Genomic DNA, 12,566 nt, shown 5'->3' with positions numbered 1-12,566 from the left:
ACTGGGAACATGCATTTACTGGAATACTTGAAACTGTACAGCAACCAAATCCTTAAATATCAAAAGAGTTTAAATCTTCTGCCTCTGTTATGTAGCCTTTAAATCGAACATCAAGTTTACTTTCTCTTATTTTGGCATGGCAAATGAGTTCATAAATAAGCTTGAGACACACATAATGTCAAGTTATTATATATTTTTTTCTAATATCAGTGAATCAAAATGTCAATTTGAAAACAACCTTACAGAAATTAGTGAATAAGCACTCGAATCTATGGGTTTCATAAGTCACATACCCAAGGAACTAATCCTGTCAAATTGTGGGGTGGGGCTTTTAATATCATTGAGCTGTCAGATGGGTGGAGCTAGAAGTGGGAACTATATGCATATTCATAGATCCGCATGGACTAAAGGAAGGAAAAAGTGTAGACTTACATTGAAACCACATTTGATTTTTTTTTTCTTGGAACAAAAAAAATAAAAAATAAAAATAAAAATATGTAATTTTGATGAACAGAGATGAGTTTTTAGGGGTTTAATCAATATGAGAGAAACTTTAAAAGAGGATATGTCAGTGTTGCAATCACAACTTGTCTCTGCAGGGCCCCAAGTGGCCAAAAAGATCACTTCGAGCAGGTTTAAATACAGTCAGATCACACTTCTGTGCTCTAAATATTCTCCTCCTCTTCATTTCTGTTGAAACCCACACAACAAACCAGTCCAAGCATGCTTTTGCTGTTTCAGTGTGATTTTCCAACGCAGTGCATTTTGAAATGGAGTGTTTTTTATACTTTTATATTTCAGCAGCCTGTTTGATACAACATCACAGCACCAGACCATAAACTGCAGCATGACTCAGACAGATTTCAGCGTTTGGATTCGCTCTGTTTGATATTTCTTCATTCCCCATATTGCAGCCGTGACATCACATAATCTTTTGTTCTGAAAAGGCAATTTTGTTAAACAGATTGCTAATGTGACTGTACTTTGGACAGCAGTCGTTTTGAGTGGACAGTAATAGCACTCTGTGTGCTGTTAGTGTCTTTTACTTGTGATTTTCTGGCTGACTTGGAATCATCACCCTTCTGTTAACTTTGAGGTGCAAAACAGCCCTGCAGAGTTTTGCTGCTATTTCATATTCAAAGATACTATAGAAGACATAACAAGAATAATAGACTATCAGTTTGCACTTCTACATAAACACTGTATAACTATGTATTTGAATTGCATGTTTGTATTTGTCTAGTCTGTTGTCACGTAAGTTGTGGTCTATCTCTGAGGTGGACAGAAAAACTTTCTCATATGGGTCTCATTTGGTAGAAAAAGCTTGAAGCACTCTGAGAGCATAGTATAACGATTCCTGTCATACAATACATATCTTTTTTCCTCAGGGAGAGGCAGCCCGATGCTGAGGAGGACGGCCTTGTCAGCAGTCCTCTCCAGCCAATGCGGAGCAGCCTGAGTCTGGGGGAAAAGCAAGAGGATGCTGACAACCAGAAGAACTCCACGAGGGCCAGCCAGGCCGGCCTCAACAGCAACGCAATCCACATTCCTGTCACCATCACCGCCCCGCCTGGAGAAACCACCATCATACCGAGTGAGTACAGCATTTCGTGGACACAGCAAGTGAAGCAGGTTTTATTTTTGAAGTTTTGGTGATTGTTTTTTTTGTTTTTTATTGGTTATCTTATAACATTTCCACTTTCGTAGATGGCTGACAGTCATCACAGTAGAAGCCCGGTATCATGATCACCCACTATCCCCCTATCCAAACCAGCAGCAGGCGGATCCAACAATCTTGCATGCATTTACCTCGGAACAAGTAGTCTAAACATATTTTCTGAACCCCCCCCTGATTACGTCATTATTTGACTGCAGTGAATCACCTCGCTGTTAAGAGTTTTGGGGCATTTTAGTGTGTGAAATCACTCCCAAGGAAAGCGGTGCGGTTAAGTAGGCAACGTGTTTGTTCAGACCTGGCATAAGTCTGGGTCGTATTAATGACAATGTGGAATCGGATCTACCCGCTCTATATTCAAATGAATACGTACATCGTGTACATAAACAAGTAAATGCATACAGAAACGTGATGGGAGAGGAGTCAAAGCAACAGGCAGTTACACAATGAGACATCCTTGCTCACTTGAGAGTGTTGGGCTCTGCGCTGCGGTGGATGAGTGAACTGTGCAAGGGAGTGGGAGCTTTTCCACAGCTGTGGGTTTGATGAGTATCAGAAATACAGAAGAGGTAACTGAAAATAAAAAAAATCTAAACCTAGAGGAGACTTTGCTGAAACAATTGTCAGGTTGACAGCCTGTGTTTTTATTCACTAAACAGCTGTTTTATAGCCACCAGGTCAGTTTACAGGAAAATCTCTCCTACTCTCTGTACAGTTCAGCTGCATTCAACAGAATCACACAGTCGTTTAAGGTAATGAAGGCTAATTAAAAAGGTCACCACTTCCCAAAATCTCAGCGAAGAAAAAAGTTCACTGTTATCTTACTCAATAGAAATGGCGAAATGTTTTAAAAATCACACCATGTGGTCAAAAAAACAACTTTTGCTTCAGTTGCTCACGCACTGTAAAAATCAGCTAATGATGCCACAACAGTTGTATTTGGATTGCTTTGCCACTTTTCTGCGCTAAATCCAGTTCCTACACTTTTAATCTGACAAAGGAGAAGAGGCGTGTGAAACCAAGTGGTTTTGCTTCAGAAATAATGCACCTCTTTACAAAGTCTGTGTAACAGCAGTATGTGTTTGTTTTTGCACTAGCTCATATTTTTCTTTGCGAGAGAGAACAACCAGTTTTCATCACATAATTGTCAGATATATTCTTGACCCTGAAACCACCCTCTTATGAGAAATGTCTAATTAGTGAAGGGATTATATAGTTTTTGAATTTAAAGTAAGTGCAGTCATAAAACAACTGTATAGACCAAAAGCCTGCATTACAAATCCATAAAAAAAACCAAAAAAAACCATCTCACTTGTTACTGTCTGTGCTTCTTTGAGCTAAATGAGTGTATTTGTTTTTTTTCACACCAGTGAACAACATCGACTGCGACAACTTCCAACTCAGTGAGGAGAAGAAAGATCTGGAAGAGGAGGAGGCTAATGGGCCTCGGCAGATCCTTCCCTACAGCTCAATGTTCATCTTTGGGCAAACAAACCCGTAAGTAACCAGTGGGAGGTGACTCGGAAGGAGTGACGCAGAATCAGCACAAACAGCATATTGAGAAAAAAAGCTCTGATAATTCTCCTGTCCAAAATGATTTAATTCACGCTCCTTGTTAAAGCCATCCTTAAAACAATAAATGCTTGTGTCTGCATCCTCAGCGGTTATACATTATATATTCACTATAAAGAAACATGTCATACTTGCTGAAGGTCAGAGTGTCACCGCCGGTGAACATCGGTGGTAGTTTGTTGCTGAATGTAAAGCATTTGGGAGGAGCATCAACACCTCCGATCTGAGGCCACGGTGCCTTGCTTTTTAAATGTTGGATAGGTGCCTCACGTGAAATATTATTTCAGGATCTTTTGTACAAGTGAGCAAAAGCGTAGGCTGGTGAAGAAGGAGCTCAACTTGAAGCTCTGGACTTATTACTTGATCTACATGTCAAACCAAGAGCTGTAAACTTGAATATTGACCAAAAGAACTGAGTCACAGATACAAGCAGTCACCTTACATAAGACATTTAATACCTACTCGGGATCAAATCAAGTCATTAATATCAGAAAATCCATGCAAAGACTGCTATAGTTTGGTTAGCTTTTCAATTATTCTACTCATAAAACCAGATGTACATAACTCTTGTTGTTTCATATTAATTCCATTAAAAACATAGTGAGACATTATGAACCCAGATGACCCCGAATCACGTGGGACCGCCGAGGCTGACGCATTCCCACCTTTGTGCAGGATGTGGGCATGGAGGGACATGCGTGTGGTCCGTGGCCTGTTTTAGGAAGACGTCACCTGAATGTACCTAGTGAGATGTCACTCCATGTGTTTTTGTGTGAGTGTTGTTTTATTTGTTCGTGGTCTTGCAGGGTACGACGACTATGTCACTACGTGGTCAACCTGCGCTACTTTGAAATGTGCATCCTCTTGGTCATTACCATGAGCAGCATCGCTCTGGCAGCCGAGGACCCTGTGCAAGCCAACGCACCGCGCAACAACGTGAGTCAGGCTGACATCTGGAAGTACACAACAAAACACACTGATTGTCAGACAGACAAACACACACAGACAAGTATTTGGACGGAAACATGCATGCTCGCGCGAACGAATGAGGATTCACACATAAACAAATCTGATTTAGGATTGAAAGTCCTTCCTAACAGGCCTTGACAGTTTACCCATGTTGAGGAACAAGTGGTCCAAAGCACAAAACCTTTTTATTTCATTTTGCTCAGACAATTCATTGTTGAGTTTCAAATGTTTTTAATACAATGCCAAATGCGGCGCATATCCAGTTTTGCAAAATGGTTCACCACTCTTTACATACATGTTACGTCAGCCCATGTTGGGAATGAGGATGGAACACATGCACACAGACGTGACTTGAGTTGTTTCCATTTTGACAGACAAGCACAGTTAATTAGTATTCTAGTCAGGTGGGCAGAGGGAAACTGAGGTGAGGCTGTGTGCGTGCGTTGTTTATTTGTGTGTGTGTTTGGGTGATTGTTCTGGCAGTGTGTGTTTGTGCAGAGGAGTATAAAACTAACAGAGCTTGAGACCTCTGACAGGACAGAGGAACATTGTTGGGCATATCTGGTCCATTCACACACACACACACACACACACACACACACACACACACACACACACACACACACACACACACACACACACACACACACACACACACACACACACACACACACACAGTTCCAATGAGTATTAAACTGGCAAAATCTGTCACTGGTTGTTGATGAGTCATCTCAAAGGATATTTCCTGACTCTTCTGTTTTTGCAGGTTCTAAAGTATCTGGATTATGTCTTTACTGGAGTCTTCACTTTTGAGATGGTGATTAAGGTGAGAAGGCTCTTAAAAATGTAGGTGCATTTTGATTTGAGCTCTGAAGAAGCCGCTTTGCAATATTTTGATCATTTGCAGGTCAATAGAACATCAGTGATTCAAGTTTAGACTCTGACTTTGAGCTTTTCAGGGTGTTTTTAAAAAAAATTTTTAATTAGGACTTGCTTCATGATGAGCAATAGTCATTTTAAACTATTTTTGCTGTCAGTCACCAGACCAGAGCTTTGTGAGAAGGCTAGCACACAGTGGACAGCACTATGTCACTGGCATTGGTAATTGCCAGAGATAAGACTTGATCCAAATGGTGCACTTACGTCCTAACACTTACTATTTTGAGTGCATAAGTGCGTTCACACTGTCAAGTAGGGAAACATGCGTTCCACTGCATGGATGGTGTACTCAAAACAGACCACCAATTAAGTATTAGACGACGGACACTTTTCACCCTCAATAGTCGGCATCTTGGTTACATCGTGGAAAAGGAGGGAACGCCAACCTAGAGTGTTTTAATTTGACTTTGAATTCTGAGTAAAATAACTAAAGCTGGCAGACATGTTGGCGGGCGATGCATTCAAATACTACAGTTATTTCAGGTAAGGGCAAAACAGCAGTGTGCGATTTGAGACAACACTACCCTGTCAAAGTTCAAGTAGTAACATGTAGGAGTACTATATATGTAAGTGTACGAAGGGAACACAGCCTCTGTCTCGTTTTCTCTATTATTCTTTTACTGTTTATTGTTTCATTTTAGATGATAGACTTGGGACTGCTCCTCCATCCTGGATCTTATTTCCGTGACCTGTGGAACATTCTCGACTTCATTGTGGTCAGCGGTGCTCTGGTGGCCTTCGCCTGCTCGTAAGTTAGTTTTTCCTTTAATCCTCACTGTGCTGCCCATAACTTTAAAATCACAGCAATCCTCCGGATTTAATGTATTCAACCACACCACAACATGTTGAAACAAATCACCGGTAGTGTGGTATTTAAATCGTGTTTTTTGCTCATGTTACCATCTCTCCACGATCCCTCACTTGGAGCAGACTAGCATGCAGCATATTGAAGCTAGCTGCCCCTGCTCCGACAAACAACTGTAATGTGCTCATCCAATTATTTCCCCATGAACTCCAAGGCTTTTGTGCTGCCTCGGGGTTATTTTGCCAACATGACTATGTCAAACTCCACTTTCATAGTTACATAAAGCCTCCGCGGTCGCTCTCTGCTAGTCATCTAATGGGCCATGCACAATTTGGCTGATGGGTTTAAGGTTCAGGAGGGGGCAGGAGGATTGGATTTGCTTGTAACTGCCAGGCTTGAGTTGCCACTTAATTGTAACTTTGCATTTAATCCCTTACACAGTACCTGCTCCATTAATACAACTTTTTGGGGGATGGGATTTTGGCTCCCAAGCAGAAGCCTTAACTCTACGCCTCATGTTGTACACACAGCTGGATATTTTTGTCGGCTATTTTGAGCAGGAAAAGGATGGACGTAGGAAACACAATAGCTCCAGTAGGAATATGTGCATTGATTACAGTGTTCAGGGGATACTGTACTGAAAGTAAGAATTAAGTGTTGAGTTGGAATGTAATCTATGATAATACATCAATTAACTCCATGAAGGTGATTAGTTACTCAATTCAAGTACTGGTGGAGTCAATTTTATCAGTGAGCGTTAACTGGTAATAAAATGGATAATTGGAGTTCAATATACCTGATATGCTGATTAAAAATAAATCATCATATTTTGATTAAAAAAATACATTTACATGATTTTAACAGCGTCCAGCAAACATTATTAAATGTTATCCAAAGCTAGAGGAGCTGTTGAAGCTTTACAAGCTATTAATCTGGGCCTCTGGAGAAAGAAAGTGCTCACTTGTTTAGTTTCTAACAGTGTTGTGAAGGTTTTTTTTTGCCACTATTTCACATACTGACTCTGTCCTGAAGCTCTCCAGTTTGTCACCAGTGTGTTTTTCTTCGTAACGCTTCCTGTCACTCTGATTTTTTTGTCTTTTGCCAGCTGTAGATTGATGCTTCTCTCTGTCTTTTATCTGTCGCTGACTTTGTCTCTGTCTTTTCTCGCTCACTTTTTCGTCCCCTTCCCTCTTTGTTTTCTGGCTTGGATTGCTTTCAGGAGCCTGATGGGGTAATGCCTGCTTTTTCTGCCTGTCTGTCTATCAGTTCATGTGTATCTCTTCCTGTTTGTGGCCTCTGCTTTCTCTCTTGTCCATCTTAGCCAGTGTCATTTGCAAAGTTTAAAGTCTGCATTAGCCACCGATGGCTAAATGTTTTTGAGCAAATGTCATATTTTGTTATTTGCTATTCTTATCATCCCCAACACAGTCACAAGGTACTTGCATTTACTCTGTTTGTGTTACATAACTGTGTTTGTGTTACATCTGTATTCAGGTTTCATAAGTGCAATTACCTTTTTTCCTTTTAGCGGCTATATTTTAGGTGTTAGCAGGAACAATGTACATAATGCACAGTGATTGGACAAAGTACTGTACTGCCAGACACATTTCAGCAGTTCCAAAGGTTCAGGCTTTTATAAGGTGTTCCAGATAGTCATGAACACAAAGGATCACAAAGGAGCTGTCTAAGATAAGCTCAAAAAAGATGCCAAGTGAAAACTATTAAACATAGTGAATGGTAGCTTCTCTTTAAAATTTGTAGACACAAAGATTCAAAGTTTAATACATATACAGGATTATCTAAGTTTCATAATTCTGTCAGTAGTTATCTAACCATGGATGTTCAGTTAAGGCCTGATTTACTAAGATCTCAAATAAAGGGTACGAAATTGCGTTTTTTTCCCCTAAAGTTTCCACATTTATTTTGCACCCGTTTTGCGGGTGATTTACTGAGTAAGTGCGTCTTTGATATGAGGTGCAAATCGCTCTATTTAAATTAGGTGTTTGCGTGTGTTAAAGTGATTCCAGCCATGAAAAACACAGAACAACCGCAAAAGGAAAAGGAAATCTGATTCCATTGAGATTAATAATTATAATTATAACAAGGACAAAACGCTATATGGGAGATTATCGGTGAGGAAGTCAATGTCGTCGGAAAAACGAAAAGATTAGCAGATGAAATTATGAGTTAATGGCAAGACATTAGGCGGAAAAAAACCCAGCTTATTATAAAACGTTGGCAAATAAAACAGGAGGAACAGTGGATGAGATCCTCTAACAAACAACGATCAGCAGGTCCAGATCTTTCTGTAATGAGCAGGTGAATAAGTTTCATTCAGTGTCTCGCGAGTGCTCGTGAAACCTTATGAAGCTACCTGTGAATTCTGCTGGACACATTCAGGACCTGTGACAGCACACCTGAATAACTGGACTGGGTGGGATATCCAAGCAGCGACACGCTGGAATGACCCAGAGGCAGGAAAGTGCTGAGTCGGAAGAAGTTTTTTTTAATTGCTGGTATTTCGTGGCTCCTCCTTGTTGTTGGCTGTCAATCATTATTCAGTTAATTCAGTAACTCAGAAATGTCATCGCTGGACAAACGATATGTCTGAATAATTTCTGACTCTGTCATTTCAAAAGTTTTCCCATAAGTGAGAAAACACGTTCTCTACGTATTCTTTAGTTTCCTGCATCTCCTTCTCACCACAATACGAGCAGCTGTCTCTCCAGATTTGCGCATCAGATTAATACGTTCCTTTCAGTCGTACTAAAATACGCAATCACTTTTCTTGTTTCTACTTTCAGGTTTAGTAAATATTGTTGCGGGTGCTAAATGTATGTATTTACATGTTCCCTCCCAGTATTTTGCACCTTCAGGTAGAAACACCCAATATTACATATGCATGCAGGCAAACACGCAAAATGGAAAACGTGTGTTAAATTGCACATTTGAAAGAAGCAATCCTCACTGCACGTCGTTAGTAGATCTGCTTGTGATTTTACACACGCAAACCTTTAGTAAATCAGGCCCTTACTGTGTGTGTGTGTGTGTGTGTGTGTGTGTGTGTGTGTGTGTGTGTGTGTGTGTGTGTGTGTGTGTGTGTGTGTGTGTGTGTGTGTGTGTGTGTGTGTGTGTGTGTGTGTGTGTGTGTGTGTGCAGCGTACCTGTCCTGATATACTCAGAAGAGTGCGATTCATTTATTCAGGGGTTATCAGACTTAACTACGTCCCCTTCATCCCTCCTTCCCACATCCACGTCCTGTCCAGAATGTTGTCCTTCCAATCAACTCTCTCATCAACTCCCATTCATGCCATGCAAGCCTGTAACAGGCTGCATTCACAATGTCAAATAGTTTTGACTTGAAAGTTGGGTTTGCTATGAACAGTTGACATTTCAGTCCATTTCCACCTGCCAGTGCCAGCTCGGCCCGGCTCGACTCTGCCCGCCTTCGTTGGTTTTTGATCAGGCATAAATTGCAGATACTTCGTGGCACCTCGTACTCTTTTTGGTATCACCCCCAATGAGGTTCCAAGAGAGCTAAGTCGATTCTAAAAGGTCACATAAAAACAGTGCAGACCATTGCTTGGTCAGAGAGAATTGTCACGAATCATGACTGCACGAGTGACAAAGGGACATCCTTGCTGCTACTGTTATCAAGCTACTATAGCCTCCACAGTATATTTTTAGTCTGTGGACCACCCGACTTATAATTAACCCCCAAAACCATACTAGAGTCATTCGAGGAATTGCAGATGTTCCTATGTTCCTCCGTCCACTTGAAGATAGCTGCATGCAGTGTTGCTATAGTAATTGAAGTGTTACTGTCTGCAAAGGAAAACAAAATCCAGAAAAGTACCTCATACCAAAAGCTAGTCAAGTAATAGTAGTAGAGTAGAGTAGAGCTGGAACCGGCAATGGAAAAAGGGCTTTTGGCTTGTTAATCTACACCCAGTTTTGAGTGCCTATTTTTCTGGCACTGAGCCGGAAGAAGAGGTCCTCATTCTTAATCCCACTTAAAAAGCTCTGATTTGGCTTTGTTGTTTTCAGGGAAACAGCCATCAACACCAGACTCAAAGCCTTCATGTATCCAGAGTGTTAGACCGGATCTGAGACTAGTCTGATGAAACCTACACATATTGAGACAGACTCCGAAAAAGAGAGAGAACAACAATACAAGGAGCAGCATTTAGCTGCCAAATAACAATAACAGTCACAAACAAAAAGTAATGTCCAACAAATGTCCTCATAGAAAATAGAAAAGTCCTAGAAACAAATTAAAATAAGTATTTATAACAGTTATAAGTAGTGTTTTACATCAAGCATCAACAATAAAAAAAATACTGAAGCCAGCTTAATTTTGAACCAATTTAATATCTATGAATCAAATTGCCAAGAAACAATTGTCTTTCAGTCCTGTACAGTAGAGTACAGAATATTTTCTCCCACAGTAATTGTGATCAGAGTTTTGCTTGAATACATTCAGATCCTCCCAGGGTTGGACTTATTGACACACAGACCTGAGACCAGTACCTGATCCAACTCTGGTCCCAGGTGGAGCCTTGGCTCCTTACAACTTGTAAAACAGATGTTCTAAGAAAATCTGATCTGGCAGATTAAAGGTAGATGAAATATACCTTCAATAGGATTGTATTTAGTACAGAAGCTCGCCTAAAGTGACATCAGGTCTTTGATGCATCGTGTTAACAGATTTAGGACCGCATATCATTTAGAATGAGGGGTGAAGTGTGATTTTATTTTCTCACCTGCAGTGTGAATGCAGTCTTACAGCAGATTGTTTCTTATCAACACTGTCCTCTCGTCTTTCCTTCCCCCCACACTAAACAACTGTCTATGTCATCATGATCATCCTGGAACTATAAATGTGATTTATTCTCATGTCCAGCTGGCACAAACACTTCCCTCTAACATTTCTTCCGACGAGTCTCAAGCGTTCCGATTTTGAAGGGCGATCAGTTGAAGTGCTACTGTATGTCTCTTATCTTTGTTTTCTTTTCATGTGGTAAGTTTAAGGGCCAATACGGTCACTGTATCTTCATGCCTGTGTGATATCTGCTTAAAGTGTTTCCTTTGCTCTGTCTTTCTTTATGTGCCAGTGTTTCTTCTTGTGCATTGTCTGCTTGTGTTTGCTCATCATTGCTTTTCCTCATCAGATCACAACAGAGCGTGGCCAGGTGGGAACTGTCCCTATCTACTGTTTGCCTACCGACCCCACTCGTCCCTTCCCCACCCCCACCCATGTGAAACACACAACTTCCCTTTTAATTAACCTCCTAATTAACTTTGTCGCCCTCCATCCCAAGGTGCTTGGGATATGACCATGATTCCCTTCCCCTCCCTTTTTGAAAAGTATCCTCTTGTCCCAATATTGGGACGTCAAGACAAAAAGACGATATTGGGAACTCCGCCTCATAGCTTTCAGAAGACGAACGTATCGCTGTACTGAATATCTTCACACTTTAAAACTCACACTTATCAAATGTATCAAAGTCTTCTATTACTTGACTTGGATCTAAAAAGTTTTTAATCATGACTAAAGTAGTTTTTATTGGTCAAATTGCAAAGAGATTACTGCCTTGACCTCTTTGCCCACCACCTACATCTCTCCTTCTTTATGAAGGGAAGAAGTGGATAAAGGATTATAGATTTTTACCTGAATTCACCTTGACTGGTTTTTCTGAGGAGCAGGTGTACATTACAATGGGTGTGTTGAAAATAATCATAGACATCTGTTTTTTCCCTTTACAAAAACATGTAGTGCTTGTTGTTTTGTTGTCTTTTGGGGAAAAATACATTGATTTTTAGAACAGGATGACAAATTAAACCACTTTTTACCTTAATTTATGATTTTTTTTTTTTTTTGTCTAAACAACTTCAACACGATCCTGATGATCAAATTTTTGGTGTTAACAGCTCAGAAAATACTCCCAGTAAAAACACATGCAAATGAGCTGCTGATTATGTACCACATCCTCTAAAAGAACATAAACATAACTGTTGACCTACACTACTGATTGTTTGTGCTGCACAGGTTTTTACTTTTGATTTCCAACCTTTTTTGTTTTTTTTAATAATCAAAATATACTTTCACAAGTTACCATTCAAATAATGAAATTAATAAGTCCAAAAAAATGTGTTTGGACTATATCTGAATATATTTTCTTGTACATTATATCAAATGAATCAAGTAATTGAATTCTCTGTAAATGTGAAACAGCTCGATAGAACGAGCATCATGTTTCCTGTTTTAGTAAAGCAGTGAAGAGCTTTTCATTCGGCGTCAGATCTTGCGTTCCTAAACAGGAAATGCTCGTCGCTCTGAGGACCGGAGTCATGATGATTGACCTCACATGCCCAGCTGCTGAGCACGTTTCAATCAGCGCTGATCTGCGCTGCATTGATGCGGACACACAACCCACTCCCACACGCACACACGTCGCATCTTCCTCGCCAATGCCGCTTCTGAAAGCTATTGGGAGACGGTTCTTGCCATCTCAATGTGTTGAGGTCCTTGAATCGCAGGACTGGCATTGACTTTGCAGATTGCATGCCAGGGTATCGAACTTATCCGAGCATGAGAGCCGCATG

At 40.5% G+C, this 12,566-nt stretch overlaps 1 protein-coding gene across 4 annotated transcripts in view; it reads left to right on the top strand.

Moving 5' to 3' along the window:
• The window catches only part of cacna1bb (calcium channel, voltage-dependent, N type, alpha 1B subunit, b), a 174,833-nt gene that overhangs the window by 113,590 nt on the left and 48,677 nt on the right, over positions 1-12,566 (top strand). For all 4 annotated transcript variants that reach the window (XM_069705695.1, XM_069705713.1, XM_069705721.1 and 1 more), the window contains 5 exons: positions 1,389-1,594; positions 3,046-3,172; positions 4,054-4,183; positions 4,983-5,042; positions 5,797-5,903. In XM_069705695.1, coding sequence (XP_069561796.1) covers positions 1,389-1,594; positions 3,046-3,172; positions 4,054-4,183; positions 4,983-5,042; positions 5,797-5,903 — 630 coding nt within the window. The remainder of the gene's footprint in view (positions 1-1,388; positions 1,595-3,045; positions 3,173-4,053; positions 4,184-4,982; positions 5,043-5,796; positions 5,904-12,566) is intronic.

Source organism: Brachyistius frenatus, unplaced genomic scaffold (genome assembly GCF_029030835.1).
Source record: "Brachyistius frenatus isolate BFR_SWC_R1_liver_20210118 unplaced genomic scaffold, ASM2903083v1 Contig_3, whole genome shotgun sequence".
In the NCBI taxonomy this organism is placed as follows: domain Eukaryota; kingdom Metazoa; phylum Chordata; class Actinopteri; family Embiotocidae; genus Brachyistius; species Brachyistius frenatus.
The sequence above is the reverse complement of the archived record's forward strand: the minus strand, read 5'-3'. Positions and strand labels throughout refer to the sequence as shown.